The sequence below is a fragment of the Lonchura striata genome, chromosome 12 (assembly GCF_050655825.1).
Source record: "Lonchura striata isolate lonStrDom1 chromosome 12, ASM5065582v1, whole genome shotgun sequence".
NCBI lineage: Eukaryota > Metazoa > Chordata > Aves > Passeriformes > Estrildidae > Lonchura > Lonchura striata.
Genome location: NC_140714.1, coordinates 16760668 through 16781228, shown reverse-complemented (window position 1 = coordinate 16781228; position 20561 = coordinate 16760668). Strand labels below are relative to the sequence as shown.

Here is a 20561-nt window from a genome sequence, read left to right as displayed (position 1 = left end):
ATAAAGGGAAAGGAACAGGAGAGAAGCCAGGAAATTAAGACAAGGAGAGAGAAAAAAGAGAAAGAAACATCACTCACAAGTCGGAGATGAAGCATGCACTTTTCATCAGAGGATCAAAGGAAAAGACAGAATACTTATCAGCACATGGGCAAGGGGAAGGTTGTCCTTGGGGGACTGACAAACACCAAGCCTGTGCAACAGATTTCTGCTCAGCAAGTCCTGCACAAAGCCCAGCTGCAATCCCCAAGGAGCAGCACAGGCCTCACTGCTCTCAGCTCTGGGAAGGTAACATTGGCACCATCAGATGCATGGCCTTAAACCCAGGAACAATTTAGAAAAGGAATAAAAATCATCAAACCACAAATGAACAAAACCCCACCATAACTTCTTCAGGAGGCTGGTTTGACCGAGTCCCCTCTGAATTTGCCAAAAAAGATAACTGAAGTCTTTATGATGCTCTTGTCAGATCACAACACAGTAGGAAACAAAGAACACTTTATCTTTACAAAAGTGGGCAGGAAAGGTTGTTGTGTACAATATTAAGCTTGTTCTGCATAACCATGCAAGATACAAACCCATAAAGACCAGTTTCACTTTGTTTCTTAATGATGATCAGCTACCACTGATGTTGCTCCTATCTGAGGGACAGAAAAAGAGGACTTGACACAGGGAGCTAATGCTACAGCTTAGAAAAAAAAAGGGATTGGAAAACAGTAATGAAATACAGCTCCAAAATTTCAATAGTTAAGATGTGCACATGTGAGAGGATTTCCTGTTAAAAAATAAAATTAAAACCTTCAAACCTATGACCAAAAACAAAACCAAAAAAAATTAAATTGAAATGCTAGAGCTATTTACTTTTTTAAAAACAGATTTCTTGGTTCAGCAAAATGATCACTGCTTTTTTTACAAGTACTAGGTGACATAGTCTTTATTTATTCATAAAAAACATTTTTAAACCACACTGTCCTGAAAAATCTGTATCCACTTGCAAAATACAAGTCATGAACTTTCTGTGCTGTTTTTTGGAAGAGGAAACCCTGTGTTTAATGATAAACAGCTCTGAAGCAAAGCAAGGAAGAGGTAGTTTGACAAATACCATTAAAGCAGCAGACATGGCTGAGAACTGCTAATGTGCATGACAGGCTTCAGTCTTTGGTTAGGGCTTTTAGTTCCTTTTTTTTTTGGTCATGTCTGTCCCCAGTGAATTATTTTTCAACTTCAGACAATTCTCATAAAGCTAAGGAAGAATATTTGAACCTGGCTGTAGAAACAGAAGCACAAAGTCTATTGAGAGACATTCCTTGTTCATGCAGCTGGGTTAATCCACCTGAAAGGTAACACAACCCAAATGTTCTATCCTGATATCAGGCAATCTCCAACCCCAACTGTCTTGCTAAAAAGCAAAGAAAAAGCAAACAATCTGCTAAAAAGCTGATCTGTGTTAAAAGCAAACAACAGGCAAATATATCCTGTCACTTGAGTGCATCAAACATAGTTTGATTTCAAAAAAGCCCTGATTAGTAATTAGACTGAACACTGTTTCCTGCATCAGTGGAGTTCTATTACATTTCAATCTCCTCATTTTCCAGAGATTTCATTATTCTGGGGAATACCCAAGATAGTGAAAGCCTTTGTTTGGAGCCCCATTCATGACTATCCCTCTCTTCACAGCTCCCTCTCTACTCTAGCAATGTCCTCAGTTATAACTACAGTTAAAACACTTCCTCAACTGCTTTGCTTTTCTTACCTGGTGTTTACAGACATGTACAAAGTGCCTTTTCTCACAAATAGAAGCATTATTTTTGCAATGCCTAAAGCTTTGCATCTAAACTCAATATATGAAAACCTCTTGTAGCATACCTGGAAACAAGAAGTTCTGTGCCCAGATACTCTGGAGAGGCAGGAAGCATTTAATAGCAGAATGGTGATCCTTTCACACATTTGTTTCTATCAATCAACATTTTGAGCATATATATATATATGTGTGTGTGTGTGTGTGTGTGTGTGAGACAGAGAGTATATAAATGTATATGAGTCCAATTCCAATCAGGTTATCATTTTAAAACCCCAGTGTCTTTTCCAAAAAGAACTGTGCATCTCACAAAGAGAATTTGGAAATTTGGATTAGCTGCTGTGAACAAAGAATTTTAAAAGCTTAGGGCAGGAGTCCTTTTTGTATGAGTTCTGCTGACCTGTTTGCTCTAGCCCTGGCCCAAAGCCTTTCCCAAAGCAGCAGATACAGGGAACACATTGTGCACTTTGCAGAGGGGCCAGGGCCCAGAAAACAAAAAAACCACTTGGGAACACTGAGGACATGAAGCTGTTCCTTCAGCTTCATTGGCCTGAAGCACCTGAGGTACAGCTTTATCCACAGAAACGGAGGATCAAGCAGTTCTTGCAGGACAATCAATTCCCTTGCACAGGTGTGTAAGTGTGGCACATCCAGCTGTGATCTCAGTTACAGCAGATCACCTTGCAGCTGCTGTGTCTGTACATCAGCCTGCAATAATTCATCTTTTCCCTATTTGATTGCTTTGGGTTATGCCTGGAACTGCTATATAAGGTCATTAAGAACCAAAACTTCTAATTGGTTTTATAGCCCACATCATCTGCTGCTCTGTTACCACCATTTTCAAGTTCATTAATAAATATACACACGTTGTTCTAAATCCTTTGACTCTTTAGTTTTCTAGAAATGCTTCCCACCTACTCCCTATTTTATTGTGGTTTCTGAAGAGCTTCCATAACAAGGCTACAACTACTTCTGGTACTGATGTCTCACCACAGCCTTCTGAGTAATAAAATCTAATGCTTTTCCCATTATGCTTTCACCAAATCTCCCATGTCTGTCAAGTCATCCTTGGCCTTGCTCATCACAGCAATGAAGTAATAGTTCAAATGCTACTAATTAGCAAACCCATTTCTTACCACACTGCAAAAGTCAAGCCACTGTAACACCATGTTTTATGTGGTTGCATGACTGCCCACATTCTGGGTTCTTCTCTAAATGAACTCTTGGCTGTGCTGGGGCTGCCAAGCCAAGAAGCATCTCCAGCTGCTGCTGCAGAGGTGAGGAGCAGAGGAAGCACAGCAGGGCTGCAGCCAAGCCAGTGCCTGAACCAGCTGCTCTGTGAGGCCAGAGGGAAAATCTGATCAGGTCTGCACCTTCTCTGCTTCTCATTACAAAAGGATCACCCAATTTCAAAAACATCAAGGTAGCAAAGTGGAAACTCATTTTTTCCAGGATTTGGCTTGTTAGGAAGAAGAAATTTCATGCATTTAAAAAGAAACATCTCTATGCTGAGTGTACAAGAGGAATATTAATTGGCAGGGGTTGTGGGGAGTATCAGAGCAATCTTTCCAGATCCCCTTCTAGCCACATGATTTTAATACCTTCTATCACTGTAATTCTGCTCCTGACAATGTTTTAGCATTTGCCTCCCCAAATCTGGCATTTATTGATAAATAAGACAACTCTGTTACAAATTCCACTCAAAGTGCCCATTCGGTTGCACTTGATTGGGAGAGTATGAGAAAAGAATGACCAATATTTTAGCCCGGAGCTGCTCTGTTTACCTGGCATTATAACATCAGGAAATCCCAGCTTCCTGGTGACAGAAACGCCTCTGTTAAAGATCATGGGGTTCTCCCTTCGGATCTGCTCCATGTCACCACGAAGGAGCTGAAGAGATATTATAAGTCCTGGGAAAAAAACCAAAGAGGTTCATTGTTTCTGACCTAAGAATTAGATTCTGCGTGTACAAAGCATGCAGGTAAACTAATGTTTTGCTCCACAGTTAATTTAATACAATATATAAACACAGAGTTCTTTTCTCCCTTGGAGTAACTGAAAATTGAAATGGAGGAAACAAAACTCTCAAAAGGGATCAGTGAAGAACACAGAATTATATTAAAATACAACTCCTAACAGTCAGAATACTTAATTTTGCAGACATGCCCCAGGTACAGAAGGTACTTCCATTATTTCTTTTCCTCACATGCAGCAGGTTACGACACATGTACGAGCAATGCCACTTCTGTCTGAGGGACCACCAACCACACAAAGCTCTGGAACCTCTCTAAAGTACCTTTAATTCTGCTTTATACCATGAAAAAAACTTAAATCTCCAAGTGTAACTGTTCCACTAATTTCTTTAACTGCTTCATAGAGGGCTGATGATTTTAATGAAATTCCCAGTAGTTCCTCAACATGTTTCAGAGGTGCCAACTGGCCAAACTGACTTCAGCAACCAGTTCTGTTGTTCAGTGGATAACCTGAGCATCTGGACTAGGAATAATTACACACTTAATCTCAGTCCAGCTGTTTACTCTACTTGCTTTTAATTTACAACACAGGAGAGTGTACTGGTAAAATTATTAAGTCCAGCATTACCATATGAAAAAATGCCAGGATTGAGCTCAGCCATTCAAGCCCAGTCTCACCTGCTGAGCACACACTACCAGCTCCACACATCCATGAGAATTACCTGCACAGAGCAATTTTCCACATTCTTTACCTCCTTCAGTGTCTTGGTCAAGAGTTCTTTCTGTCCTCTATGTTCACTGCCCAAAACAACACACACCAAACCCTGCCTTGGATGCACATTTTTGCACAAGCCAAAGTCCTGCTCTTTGTTAAGCTCAATATCTGTGCTTTGTGACCAATATTTAGTCACCATTTTCTCAGACAAGTTACCAGGGAAACAAAACCAGGAGTATCATGTACCACCCACCCACTTCCTGCCTTCTCCATTTGAAATAATTTTCAAGCCTGTTGTTTGGCTTCAGTCATATTTGGCAAATAAGTAGATACCCAGATTACATAAAGACTGTATACATTTAATGAATAGTAGGAGTTGGGATGAAAAAAAATGAGCATAAAGCCTTAAAATAAAGGAAAAGGGAGGCCAACCAGCCAGCTGGACAGTCAGCATGTATGTACTCAAAAGCTGCCAAAACATGGACTTGCAACTGCCCAGCTGGGTAGGCAGGAGAGCACTGCAGGGAAAACACAGGCTCTGAAAGCATGGAAAAAATCCAAACCCTTTGAATACCATGTATGAGGGTGTCTGTGTGTGCAGAAGGTTTCACAGCACACAAGAGACATGTTCATTAGAAATGAGCCTTGACTATTTTTGCCACTTACAGGAAAATGTGTTCATTTTATATCCTTGTTTGCTATTAAAAAAGTAAACCAATGAAAATAAATTTTAAAAATTCCAGTGTAAAAGGAGTGGATCAAATTTGGAAGTTCAGACATGTTGCTCAAGTTTTCAAAGTTATAAAGAATTTAGGAAGATCTTTCAATGATGACTAGTGGATAACTTTAATTGTAACAGGAGGAGCAGGGAATGAAACCAGCTTTACACACAGTAAAATTCCATTCCTGCAGAATGTTTTGTTTGCTTAATGTTGTGCTTAATCTCTTCTATGGGAGTGTGCACTGCATACTCCACTACAGTGTCTCAATATGCAAACAAGCAAAATTAAGACAAATTCAGTTCTTGGACATCAACATGATTCAGGCACTTGGTAATGAATGCAGAACTGGCTGTAATGAAGCTGAACTGTACTCTATCAGCTGCTTCATTGGGAATGGGAGAGCAGTGATATCTCTGAATTAGAAACTAAATACTTCATTACATGAGGTAAACAGATAAGACAGGTTTAACTTTCCCCATTTATCTGTCATTAGCTACGAAAGGAAAACCTTGCATCTCAGTGAATTTCTCTGCTACAAATAATCAGCTGTTTCCTACAGATGTTCAGCTGTTGCTCTGACAAACAAGCCCAAGGAGATATTTACCATAGTTGGAGCTTGGGGCTGTGTATTTGGTGCTGGACTTGCGGATGATGTTTTCATGGATCTGGCACCATTCGTTTTCATTGTTACACCTAAAATAAAAGAACACTAATTCAAGTTTAATGTTTTCACTGAACCATCTTAGAACATAATAGTCAACTTTGCTGTAGAGATAATATGAAAGCTTATAGGGTTTGGATAAATGAGAGAAATCCCACATAACTCTTATTTTTAAAAGTGGAAGGAAACAAAATAGTCCCTAATAGTTATGTCCTTTCAATGGACACTTCGGAGGTGGTGGTGACTCTTCTGTCATAAAAGCCATTGTTCCACTCTTCAGATTATGACAGAATGAAGAAATCTCTGCTCATTCTATCTGAATTGTCCTGTAGAAAATGAGTGCTAGCCTTCTGTTCAGGATCCAAAGCACAACATGCAGAAATTGAAGTGCCACTGAGACAGGAACCAAGGAAACCATCCCCACATTCTGAGGCCACAGGCTACTGTCCTACAGGATGGGAGAGACCTCAGACTGGGGAGAGAAAGGCAGAGAACTGAAGTGATTTTCTTTGTCAAGCTTTTACATGAACAATGAGCCATATAATCTTTCCCATGTGAAAAAAATGGCACCTCTACCACAAACAGTGCTACTGGTTAAAAATAAAGGAAAAGCAGTATGTTGCTCAAGTCTAACTGCATTTTAAATACATCTGTGCTTTACTCAAATCACAACGGCAAGATTCAATGATTCCCCATGAAGTCAGCAATTTATAACTCAGCAGCAATAGTGAATCTCATTTCTCCTCAAAAGCAATTGGATTAAACAATTTAATTAAACTTCCGTCCTATTGACTCTTAAAGGTTAAAAAAAAGGGAAAAGCTAATACTCCAAGCTTTCAGCTCCTAGGAGTTTTGAGAAATAAACCACTTTGTACAACTTCTCCAAGGATATTTCAATTTTTTTTCTTTTTTGTTTCCTCCCCAAGAGTACAACATGTCAGCACAGCCAGGGTAAGACACACAGCAGCGCCTGTGAAGACAGTGGGGATGTTTTTGTTTGCTGCATTATATAACTGAAGAACAGCATGGCAGAAGGAATTCAGGCTATCTACAAGTAGGAACTGGTAATTTCCTACAGCTTCAATCTTGCAAAACCATGTGCTGTCAAGAATAATTAGGTAACCCCTAAAGCCTGTGATAGCACAATTACTGACACCCCCAAATGTTCTTAGAACAGCAAAAGGAACAGAGACAACTTGGAGCAAATGAAACACACAGAACATTTCACTTGCTCTACTGCCCACCTCCTGTAAGTACTATGTCCCTTCTGGGAGGAGACACCAGTTCCCACACAGTCACACAAGGCAGATAGCCAGAAGTGACCTAGCAGAACTTCACAGGATTATAAATTGAACTCCTCAAAACAATTCCTCAAAACCAAAACGCAACAGAGCTAAGGCATTAATGTACAGCACAAACACCCTGCCAATAATTGTGGTGTTGTGTGCTATTTCAGCTCACTCATCAAGAAATAGAAAAATTATCTTCACATTGTCGACACATTAGGAGTCATTTATCCTACTCCAAATAATACTCTCCTAAAAGTAGAGAGAGAACCTCTATACCATCCTCCCTCCTCAGTTACAAACAAATATCTAACCCGTGGTGATTTTTTAGTTGCTGCACCAGCCTATGGAGTTCAAGTTAAAATAGGTTTTAGCCTCCAAATTAACCTGCAATTAAGCTACCCCAAAATCAACGTAAAGGCAGCTTAAATCCAGTTTGTACCAAGTGCCAGTGGAAGCTGCACTTTGCGTTTCCTGGGTGCCAGGAAGGAAGGTCTCCCAGCTTTACAGGCTGTCCTGGAAACACTTGGAATGTGTCTTACTGTGCTCACATTTTACTTGTCCAAATACCAAGTATATAAAAGAATCTATTTCTCCTTTAAATAAGAACTCTCTCCTGAGCCATCCTTCACCTTTGAGGCTGGCTGGTTGAGCAGCAAATGCACATTTGGAATGTTTTCCATCCCACAGCAGCCCCCGGTGTCAGCAGCTGGGGACAGCAGTGGGATGTGAGCTCTTGTCCAGCTGGGCAAACAGTAACAATGGAACAGCAAAAGGGAAAGGCATTCAGGCATTGATGGGTAAGAATTTCAAGATCTAGGGCTGGAGAAAAAGGAAAAAAAATTGAAAGAAAACAGGACAGAAAAAAAAGCCCAGAAAAAAAAGTGAGTATGAAAGAGAAATGCATGAAGTTTTCAGGGGAATTGTAAAATTAATACAAAGAGTAATGTTCAATGAGCAAAAAATTTCATTAAAGATAAAAATTAATATAAAATATTAAGTCATTTCAGAAAAAAGGGACTGAATTTAACTTCCATCTCACTTTTAAATTATTTTACATATATATTAAAAAGAATAATAAAAGTAAACCTTTATGCTTTTGCATAATGAGCTTATAACTACAGCTGTGGTACTCTATCCTCTTAGGGAGATTTTAACATGACTGGGATTAACAAAGAGAAAAATCTCAATTGTGAGAAAAAATATTTTTCAGACATAAATCTTTAACAATCATAAGGCAAGCTGAGAAAGACTGCCAAGTAAATTGATTTTTTTTTCCCCTCCCATAACCATTCCCTTGTGGATTTCAGAAGTCTCCATTTACAGACCATGTATTTGTTTCAGCCTTTGTTAGGTTTTCAATTTTCAATTTTTTTCCAGCTTCTCCCTGTGAAAAGGCTCTTCTAGCTGCCTCATTTGTTGCGGCTGTAAGCTTTAGCCACATAGTGTATAGAAGGAATGCTTTTTACTGCTTCTTGAAAAATACAAATACACCTCTCTCCTTACTTCATCTTTATGATGTTTGGAGCTGGCCTGAGGCATTTTAACAGTAATCAAAATGAGAGCAGCAGGTAAGAAAATCAGTTCAGGGCTGTTAAAGCACTCATATTCAACTTTAAACTTCCAAAGGACAAAACCCTGTCATTTCAATTGTAGCCAACAAACAGGAAAAGGCAAGTTAGATAAAGGAGAAGATGCACCTGTGACAACTCTGTCATGAAAGACCAACAGCTATCAAAGCTGCAAAGGGAATGAGCTGGTGCCCCTCAGATATATCCATGTTCCCCCCTGAATATTTCTGCTGGAGGTATACAGAGAACACTGCAAACAGCAGCAACATAAAAAAATGATGTACAAGCCTTACAGCAGCCCAGGAGAGTGAGAATAGTGATAAAGAATTACAAACATCTGATTACAGAGCTGAATTCAGCCAGGGGCTGTCCCTCCCCACATGAGGAACAACTGGTGCAAATCTGCTGAGGAATTTGGGCAGAGAATGTTGGTGCTCTGGGGGCTGTGAAGGGAATCCACGTTACCAGAACACTGCAGAGTAGCAGGACGAAAAGGCAAGCTCTGTATCCTGTGATTTTTATTCCATCACTGTACCAAGACTTTGGGTTGCTCTAAAGGGCTGTGACTCCACTGACAAAGTCCAATGTTTCAACAAGTTTTTTTCTGTTATATTTTTCAGAAGCTAAAGAAACATTAAATGGGCAACAAAACAGAAATGTAATAATCAGAATGTTCCGTTTCTGTAAACATTCAAAATGTTGCAGTTGCAATACATTAACACCATATCTACAAAGCCAATAGAACTGCTCTGAGATAAGCTGAAACTGAATGTGACAAAAGGCCAAGACTGGCCAGATTCTACTGACAGAGAGAAGAAAGATGACCATTTTCTCCCCTATAATTTGACATTTTTGCTACAGTTTTCATAACTTTTGGCAAAAGAAGAATGAAAGAGCTGACTCTGAGAGACTTTTGTTTGGACTTAAGAGATTTCTAATGCATGAAGAGACATTCAGGAATCTTCAGAGAACAGTAAAAGACATTTTTTCATTTAGTTTCACTTGAAGGTCACATTTTCTGCTGCTGAATGCACTTCTCAAAGAATGAAGAAGTTCCATAACCCACCAAATTATTTTATTACTCTCAATAGTGGCCACAGACCACAAAGCAGTGTCAGCTGTGCCTCAGCCCATCTGCAAAGCAGATTTTGCCAGTATTTATCCTCATTGACAAGGGATTTAAATATTCCCTGCAGTCTCCAGACAGTTTGTCTGTGGCCTCTTTATTACAACTGTGAGAGCACACTTCATAGTAAGAATGTTAGTTTGAAGTTCAAAACCACAAATAACTGAAGATGGATTCCTGCTCAAAAAATGTTGAATTGTTTTGAGAATTTCGGTCACACACTGTTGGCTTTGGTTGTTTTCTACTTCTTTTGTTGGTTACCATGAGTGGTGAGGAATAGCAGATGAGGCATGAGTTATTATTCCCTTCATCAGATGAAATGCAGCACACTTCTTTGGGTTTGAGCTCAGCAGATTTTAAATAATTCACATTAATAAAAGAGCAGCTTTGCAAGTCACATACATTTGAGCAGTATTCAATAACTTTTGAAGCATTTCACACACCTGAAACATCTGTGGTAATATTAATTAGTTTCTATGAGCTGCTGGAATATTAAAGAAGCAAAAAACTTCCTTCTAGGAGTTACTCACGTGTAAACTTTGAGCACAAAGTCCTTCTCCTCCTTGATTTCCGAGATGGACTGGAGCACATCCATGATGCTGAGCACGGCGCAGCCGTAGGGGCGCCGGTAGTGCAGATGGGGGGGCCCTTTCTTGGAGTCATTGAGCAACATGCGGCCTGCAAGGAGGGAAACTCACACATCAGGGATGGACAGACACCCACATCGGTCCTGCTGTGCTCATTACACCCAGGACTTTCAGCTGCAGGCTGCAGGTGACACTCCTGCCTGGCTTTGGAGGAGCTGGAGTTGGTTTTGTCCCAGTCCCACATGCCGGGCTCTGCTGGTGCCCAGGGGGGTGCTGGTGCCAGCCCAGGGATGCTGGGCAGGACTGGCACAGTACCAGGGCTGCCCCTGCAGCATCCTCCTCTCCAGGAGCCTGGGGGACAGGTCTGGGAGGAGACACAGCTAGGACAGCTGACCCACACTGGCCAAGGGATGTCCCAAACCATGTGACATTTGCTCAGCAACAAAAGGGAAAGGAGGAGTGGGGACACTGGTCACTGCAAGGTTTGGCTTTATACAGATGGAAGCCTGGCTTCCTGGGAAGTGACTGGACATTGATGGCTGATGGAAAGTAGGGAACAAATCTTTTGCTTTCCTTTGCTTCTGCTCATGGCCTTTGCTTTATCAGACTGCCTTTATCATCACCCATGAATTCTCTTCCATCTTATTTACTCCCCAGCCCCAATCTGTTGATGAGGGGAGTGACAGAGAGGCTTGGAAGGCACCTAGTGTCGACCCACCACAGCTTTTCACTCAAACTTTTCAAACCCAGAGGTCCATTTGAACCTACACCTCACTCAGCCAAAAACAGCCAAGGGCAAAGTGAAAAGCATCATGTCTGGCCAGCTTTGATTTGCAGCTCCATGACACATATTTGCATCCAGCTGGGCTGACTACAAATCCTCTGTGGATGAGCCAAGAATATGGCTGTACTCATCAGTCTGACCCACCCAGAGATTCACTGAGCTCCCTCCTTGGAGTGCACTGTTTGCACAAATTCTCATTTTATTCAACTGCTTTAAGGGAATGTATTATATATAGTATATAATACATGTAACATTATATATTGGTTGTTCATCGTGTTTGGATGGTTCTTTCTTGGAGCACAGGAAGGAAAATTCTGAGGTACAAAGCTGCTCGGTGATTAACGTCCTATTACTGAGGCAGTTTTAAATAGAGCAAAAGATGCCAAGGCCAGAAAAATCACTGTGATAATCAAAGTGAACTTGTAACATTACACATAATAATTTGTCCAGCCCTAGCATCAAGGTTAATACAGCATCTTTCTACAGGCTTCATTTATCACCTCAAGTGGTAACAGAGCAATTCTGACGTGCAGCCTCTTATGACACGGGAAGTCAGATAATGAAACCCCGACCTCTCTGACACATTCATGGCTCTGAAGGCACACTGCCATTCCCAGCACAACACACAAAGCTCTGTTTAGAGCTGCTGTACTTAAGAAAAGGTGCCTGTGGCTGGTAATGGGTGTGAGCAGTGACTGAGTTGGCAAGAGGCTTAAAAACCCTTTCCTTACAAACACTGCCTGGCCATTGTTCAGTCACCTGAAACACACAAATGACACTGCATTTCTGACTTTACAATAACACAGCTGAGGAAACTGTCTCCGCTGCTCCTACACTGTTAACATTTTAGGCCTAATATTTAAAATAAATTATACTTAACACAGGTAAAATATGTACTTGCACCACAGACTCCTACATCAGCAAACAAATTTTGACATATATTTGTCTAACAGTCTCTGATTTATTCAATGTGGATGGTCAGACATGCTGATGTCCTGCCCTGTAACCCAGCTATACCAACAGTATAAAGATCTCATTTTAAATTTTTAAGCATTAAACAAAAAGCCTTTTTACTTTGTCCCTCTCCTATAGATTTGGTGTTTAATCAAAAATTCTGTTTCAGACTCAGAAAAACAAAATCTCTGTTAAACAGTCATCAGTAACTTTCTAACACTTAGCTCCATATGGTCTGAATGTCAATCAGTCTGTGACTGAGTTTTCTAAATGCATAAATCATTATAAAGTCAGCTAATTAAAGCATACATTTAAAAATGCTCTAAGACCCGTGTTTGTTACATATATTTCAAGTACTAAATCATACTGTACCTATTCGGATTACGTGGGCAACTATGTACAAATCCCTCTTCATGTCCTTGCTGCTGAGATCCTGAAAGATTAGAAAAAACAGAGACATTCCAATGTAAGTGCCTGCAACTATAAATGTGGATGAAACCTCTGAAATCCCATGTTACAGAAAAGCAGGCCAAGACTTTTCAAAATAAGCTTCATGAACAACCAGACAACAGGAAAAGGAGAACCTACAGAAGAGCAAAAGGAAAGCTGAAGTTAATGAAGACATATAAGTGTTATTGACTCTGAAAATAATTTAAAAATAAAGAAATAAATGAACAAAATACACATAGGATACTTTCCAATAACTCATTTCTGCAGCATTTTGCATTCACATGTCAGAAGCCACCCTAATTGCAATTTCTTTGGTATGTTGTACTTTTCACTGATAACTTCATAAACAAACAGCAACATCTGAGACATTTCTCCTGCCTTTTTTTTTTTTTTTTTTAGTTATAGGAAAGGTCTAAGAAACATTTCTTCCTAAAAACCAGTTTTCCCTATGCCACTCACCTCCCAGACAAGACTTTAAACAGATATTGTGTACCGAGAGAATATTCATCCCTGTTTTAGACGGATGCAAAAAGGCCCCTTGAGCTCTACCAGCAACAGCTGCTGCCTCTCTCTACTGAGGGCTGTCATCTCACTGTCAGGTACTACTTACACAAAAATTAACTGGAGCTGTCTCTGATTCAGATAAAATCTCTTGGTTTTCTTTAAAAAGCTCCTCAACTACATGGTATTATAACCACTGTAAAAGGAAATAATTATATTTTTATATAAAGAGAGGAAGAAATTTAAACTGCGAACATCTAAGATCTGTCAGCCCTAATCTGAACCAATTTAGAATTAAAACCTGCATTTTGCTGAAAGCTAAACCATGAACCTTAAATCACACAAAAATCTCTCATGTGACTTGACAACCCAAACCTTAACCAGTGAGATTTTGATGGCAATGCAACTGCAGACTACGGTGCCACACAGCACAATAAAAGCTGGCACAGTGACTCAGAACTAGGCATAAAGGGAATTAATCCTAAGAAGTTTCAATCCCTTCCCAATTGTGTTACATTGCTACATTACAGCAGGCAAGTAATAAATTCATGGCTGTACCTCCTTGCTCTCTAAAAGCAGCCCTGTATTTCCCAGGGCAGAATATGCAGGGAGCTGCAGAACCACTGTTTGGGATGCTGCTAACCAGCAGATCTGTCTCTCCAGAGCCAGAAAATGAAGCTACATAAACCATCCTTAGCATTTCCTCCTCAGGCTCGATTTTGAGCAACATGCACTGCTGCACCAAGAAGGGAACACACTTTCTAGGCTTTCTCCATCACCAACACACCAGGGTAACATATGGTAGTCTTTATCTTGCATGTCTTGGAGACATAAGTTCCACATTTAAAGGGATTTGACATAGTTTTAATCTCAGAAATGCCTGACAAGACTTTTCAAAAACCAAAAAAAACTTGGAGGTAATAATTAATGCTCTAGAGAGCAATAGATTCCTGGAAATATCTGTGCTTTGACAGGGGGAATTTTATTATACCATCAGATTACCAGTTCTAATTAACAGCAATTTAAAGAACTATTTTTTCAAAGGGCAGCTGTCAGAACACCAGAAACTGGCAGGGCATGAACATATTGATGGGTTCACACTTTAGTTGCTTTTCCAATTTCACAAATATAGTGTCACAGGCAAAAGACAAAAAATGTGGGCCCAGATGGCCTTGCTTTTCAGTTTGTACAGCACAGCCTTTTTACAAGGCAAGAAATTTTTACTATGACATGGACCAAACAATCAAAAGCCCCAACCCCTGTGAGGAAGTTTTCAGATAATTCGTCTGCAGAGAATCCATGTACATCTCCTAGGACCAGGAAAGGATAAAACACATTTACTGGTTATTCTTAGGGCTGCATCCACAGGGTGGGTATCTCCCACATCCTTCTGAGCTTCCTAAATGATACTGACTAATACACAACATAATTTTATTATAATTCTAACTGAATGGCTTTTTAGAAAATAACCCCTAAATTTTCCCACCTATATTGGGTATGGAAGAGAGTTACTCCACAACAATGGTTAGTTCTTTATAATGCTGGTTTTTAGAAAGGTCTGCTTGTGTGTTAGAAAATCCAAACACCATCACAACAACCCCCAAACCACTGGAATCAAAGATACCTGTCTGCCAGTAATAAGCTCTTTAATTCAGCTGCCAACCTCATAGGCCACAGAGAATAAGGTATTTAACAAAAATAACAACCTTATACAGTGTAGTTACGTTTTAATTCAGACCCAGGAATTCTTCTAACACGTGCACAGGCTGAGGTTTGCTTCAGTGAGCTTTGATCTCCAGAGCAAGCAGTTTCTCACCTTTGCTATGATATGACAGCAGATGTAAAACCCAAGCCTGGGTAGTTTTGATATCTTACACAAGGAGACAGCTGAACCCTTAGAAGTAACAGATAGCAGGAAAAGACAGGGATCCCTTGACTTATCTAAGATTTGGGCTGCTTGCCTTGGGGAAAGATGAGAGTTTTACAAAGATACTATGGTGTGGTGAGGGAGGGCAAGGAAATGAATAAATAGATTTAAAGTCAAGATGAACACGAGCTTGGAAGAAGACCTGAAAATCACAGAACTATCTTATCTTAGAAGCATTTCATAATTAAGAAATTATTATAAGATAGAACCATTATCAGATAAAATGGTTATTCAAAAAAGCAAATATTTATTGCTCTTTTACTACACACTTTAGAAAGTGCTTTGAACACATTGATAAAAAATACTGTTTTAGAAGTGTAAGATCTTTTGCACAGATAATTTTTCCAATTAGAATTCCTGTTACATAGAGTATGCATTCATTATAATTCTTGTTATGTAGAATACACATTCTATAGCAGATGAGCAAGAGTCTAAGCACCTCCACCAGCCAGTGACAGAGTCTGAGCACCCTGGAGAGCTGAGACTGCAACAGCTTTGGTATTTTTGCATAGTAATAAGAAAGGGGGCTCGGGAGGTATCTCTGGTCAGGATTTGAGCTGCACTGGCAAATGCCTGCAATCCCAGGGCTGCCTGCTCTTGGACTACACTGACACCTTACTGATGGTTATTCAGCTGGCAGCACCTCACTGATGGTACCAAAACCAGAATTGCTACTGATGTCAACACCCAGGTCAGTGCTACTTTTGGACTGCATCTCTCAGATCCTGATGGAGACAGAACAGAGCATCCTTACACCTAGATCTGTTCTGTTCCCTAAGAGGAGGAATTCTGCTGCCTTCTTAATGGAGAGAAGGGAGTGGTGCTGAGGACCATGCCTGGTTCAGTGTCCAGCCTTGCCTGACCTCAGAGAATGTCACTGCCAGAACCAAAGCTCTGCCATTTTTCTTCTTCACTGAAGGTAAAAATACTTCTGCTACAGAGCTTCCAGCATGTGGACTAACTAAAGGTGAGTCATGATGGAAGGTGTTTATCACACTTGGGATCTGAGATTCCTTACAGTTATTCTGTGAGGAGCTGTTAAGTTTCAGTGTCTCTAGATTTTCATATTCTTTCTGAGAATTAGTAGCAGATAAAATGATGGTCTGACACCTGATTCTGAGGGAATTTTAAACACAACTGAAGACCAGCGCAGAAGTGACTTCTGACAAGGGCACGTAGGGACAGGACATGGGAAAACACTAGTCTGATTTTCATTCAGAAAAAAGTGCTTTGTTCCATGTTCAGGCCATCACAGCCTATTCCTATGCTCTGTTATCAAAGAGCACAGCATATCCAATGGAAATATTCAAAATTTCACACTATCTGCAGGAACAAATTCAAGTACTTCAAAATATTCACTTAGCCATAAAAATAATTTAGCAGTACCTTCCCTTTCTATGTTAATGTTTAGTCAAAATCATAACAAAACTTAGAAATTATTTCTCTTCTACTGATTATATTGGAGAGAAAGGACTGGGTGTCCTCCCCCCCAGGAAACCTCCAACCCCACTCCTGTGAGGGGAGAAGAAAGGGAACAGACACGTACTGTGAAAAGCGCACACATTCGATCGATCTTCTCCGGATTCCTGGGGCCTCCGTTCTTGTTTAACCTCACCATGAACCTCTCACTGTAAAACAATAGTAAAAATGCAATCAGCTTTTCCTGTATATACTTCAACAGCAAAATACAGATAGATTTGGGTTTCATTAAAAAAAGATGCAGTGGTTGCTATAATTTCAAAGTCTATAAAACAGTATTCACTGGTCTATACAAAATTACATGGAATAGCACAGATTTCTAATAGTAAGTAGTCTGCATGTGAAAACACTGTGTTGATGCATATTCATGATGCAATAACATTAAAATAATGTGAACATAAGAAGCACAGAACCTGTACACATTACAACTCCTCCAGGCAAAGGCTAAGACAAACTTACTGAGGGGTACACTGCCTTTGGTAAATCTGAGTTCATTAAAATCCACTCAACACTAAAAGTTACAAGAATACCAATTAAGCAATCTCCTTCAACATAGAGCATTTCTAGAAGCAAGACACTAATTCAAATACATTAAGATTCAATTGATATAACTCTTACCAATCAAATTAAGCAGCCCTTTGATGAATAAAACCAGCACATTTAGCCAGACTGCAAAATGAACAATACTCTCAATGCATGGTAAGATGTGGATGTTCATATTACTTCTTAAGACAAGAATTTATGTGTAAAAGTAAGTTTGATGAGCATTTTTCCCCTGGTGTGCAACAGTCCCCTAAGACTGACTGATTGACCACAGTTTTCATCCTAGATTTTCACAGAAATAAAGAGAGCAATTTAATCATTAAATCTTCCAATAATCACAGATCCTTTCACTCCTATCCAGTACAACTGCATCAACTCCAGTGACCTTCATTTGATACATCTGCCAGCATATTATCCACCATTGGCCTGAAGAAAATGAAAGCACAGTGTCCACACTACCTCTTTTGGCAGCTTGCTCCAAGGGCCACTCATCCCTGCTGTTAAAGCACATGGGCCAAGGGAAATGCCTGATTTCAGTGCACAGCCACTGCTTTTTGTCACCCTTTTGCATTAAAGAGCCCTTTAGAGAAACTTGTTTCTTGCAGCACAGGGATAGCAATATATCCCCACATACAAATAAGCAATTTAACACTGTTAAAAAATCCAAGAAAAAGTGCTGGAGTAACTTTGTAGAACTCACTCACTGTGACATTTTTTCAACAGCATTTCAGGAAGAGTTCTAAAGCTGTAAAATTGTAACAGTCTGGTACTGAGAGCACCTGCACCATAAATACACACACACCTGGGGGTTCCAGACTGGTGAAGCCACTCCTGCTCAGCCTGTGATTTATCAGACATCACCTCTTGGCCCTTCCACACAGCTTTATGCTGTGAGTTCATATGACCTGTCCATTATAAACACTGATATATTTTCAGAATTATTACTTTTGTTGAAATGGTCCTTAATTCTCAAGCATGACCCATACATCTCATTATACACCTTTGCATGATAATTTATGTAAGTAAATGATGCTCAGCAATCCAGATCATCCCTCTCTGTTTCACTCTCCCTGTCACTCACTATGGCTCCAATCTCCATGTAACCCACAACCCCATTCAGTTATAATTTTAATTAATTTGCTATCAATGCTTATAACCTCAGAGACTGCTGAAATGCCACAAAGAAATCCATAAGAAACAGATATTTGATGATTCTTTCAAGATGTCAGCAAACTAAGAACATTTTACCAAGTGCTTTAATGACATGGTAAAATCCATTCTTTCAGTAATTTTGTGATGTGTTAAGTGGAGAGCAGGACAATACTGGAACTTAACAATATTATGCTGACAGTAACATTACAACAACATTACATCTTCACAGCTACTTCTATCTACCTAACACATAAATCAATGTTACATATTGCATTTTAAATTTCCAGTAAGATGTAGTCTTGAACTTTCAAAACAGTGATTTTTTAGGTTTCTTTTTAATTATTACTTCAGCTCCAATGAGCATTTCATTTTCATACAGGAGCTGAATGCAATATTGTGTGCTACAAAATTCTATGCAGACTGTCCCTCGGACAATGGCAGGGAAGGGGCTGCCAAGTCTTTGAGCTGAGCTGCCTGTATGGATTTCATTCATTAACAAAAGAATGCTTAGTGTGCTTTTAAAGCACCCAAAGAGGGATATTCTGGAGATTCACTTGATGGTCTCTTACATGGTTTTCCTCCATTAATAAGTGGAAATCTTTAAAATTTGCAATTCATCTTTTCCTTGTTAAAGCCATGGAGAAAATCTGGTTCCTGTCCCCCTATTCCAGTGCTTTTCAAGAAATGAAGCAGCCACCACCTCTCTCACCTGCCTATTGATCACCTGTTCCCTTATTACAGCACCACTGTAGTAACAACCTTTACATTCCTTCCTTTAATTTCCAGTCCTCCCTTGAGTCCTCTTGAGCTTGTGTGAATTAATAATTAAAGGAACTCTGAGTCAACTGCAGCATTTGAGAACTGTGGGACAGGAAGAGGCATTTGGCCAAAGCAGATCCAAGGACAGGAGGCAGAGAGTGACAGGGCAGCAGTGCCAAGAGGCCACCCCAAAGGACCAAGCCAGCTCCAGTTCTCCCTCTTTTCCTTGCACATCACTTCTCCTAAACTTGTGGGTTTGTTTCTCATCTCCAGCATTCCTCTAATCTTTGATATCACTACTGATCAAGAACAGTTTACTACTATTCTGCTGTTCTGTTATTATTCTACTAAGGTCTCAGTGGTGCTGATACTGTCAGGGTCCCTGGAATAGGACTGGAACCTTTTTTACACTGGTGACCCACATAATGAACTAGTTAGTCAGCTGCTTCCCATTTTACAACTACAAATTTATTTCTATGTCAAAGCAAATCTGGAAGAATAACCCTGTTTCCAATGACCTGAAAATCCACTGCCTTCATCTATCACTGCAGGTCTGTTTTTAGACAAAAATACATACATTTAGGGTCAAGAAACTTAATGGGAATTCAGTATCTTAATTTCTTCTTTTAAGAGCTATGTCCTTGGGAAAAGTTGAGTCTCCAGTGTGTCTTTTCCTCAAGTTTATCTTCTGCAGAAGGATGAGAACACGCACAGAATCTAGGCAACAGTAAGTCCAGTTTAGTAAAACTGACATATCAAATCTGAACAAACTCCATGTGGAAATTAATTAAAACCCCAGCAGTTATAACTAACAAATGTGGTGGAAATGAAGTACGGGAGGTACTGAGATGCAATCTGACTCCTTAATCCTACTGCTGCCCAAAACCAAAACAACCCTCAGGACACCCACAACCCAAGCCAACAACCCAATAGAAGTTTTCAACTATTCTGAATATCCACTAAAATCAGTTAATTTGCATAAAATTGGAGATAAAGGCATCAAATCAGAGAAAAAAATTAACATTTTACCCTGCTGAGCTCAGACCCAAGACGTGCTACATAAGAAGCAGTATCTTAAACAAAAGCTTATTTATTCCTTTCCCTCCTATATGCTATAAGTAAGCTCCAATTACTCTAATTGCAGCATCTCCTCCTGTGCTAATTCACATCATAGTGAAACCACCTCTTGTGCAGCACTAAGCCAGGGTTTACAATCACTCTCATGATTAGTAATTGCTACAGCTACTCAAATATAAGAACCACTGCTCTGACAAGCAAAGCCAAACAGCTTCTTGTTCGTTCATTTGAAAAGGAGAAAAATGAAAGGAGTGTAGTGTCTCATTTCTTGGCTTACCCAAAGTGACTGAAAAACAGAACCATACTGAACTCTGCAGAAAGGAAGGAAGACATCACTGGTTTGGGATATTACATTTTCAGCATGATGAAGGGGGTAAAAACAGGGACAAAATTTACTGGTGGGTGAGCAGGAGTGGCACTGTGCCCCCAGGGAGTTTTTGTTACTGAGGTTTGTTTGGGATGTTCTTTGCACAATGTGTGAAGATGACAACAAAAGGAA

At 39.9% G+C, this 20561-nt stretch overlaps 1 protein-coding gene across 14 annotated transcripts in view; it reads right to left on the bottom strand.

Annotated features, from left to right (window-relative positions):
• The window catches only part of DOCK3 (dedicator of cytokinesis 3), a 184135-nt gene that overhangs the window by 75186 nt on the left and 88388 nt on the right, over positions 1–20561 (bottom strand). For all 14 annotated transcript variants that reach the window (XM_085590130.1, XM_085590132.1, XM_085590126.1 and 11 more), the window contains 5 exons: positions 16599–16680; positions 12547–12607; positions 10380–10527; positions 5810–5898; positions 3580–3705 (listed from right to left, as the gene is read on the bottom strand). In XM_085590130.1, the coding sequence (XP_085446256.1) occupies positions 3580–3705; positions 5810–5898; positions 10380–10527; positions 12547–12607; positions 16599–16680 (506 nt within the window). The remainder of the gene's footprint in view (positions 1–3579; positions 3706–5809; positions 5899–10379; positions 10528–12546; positions 12608–16598; positions 16681–20561) is intronic.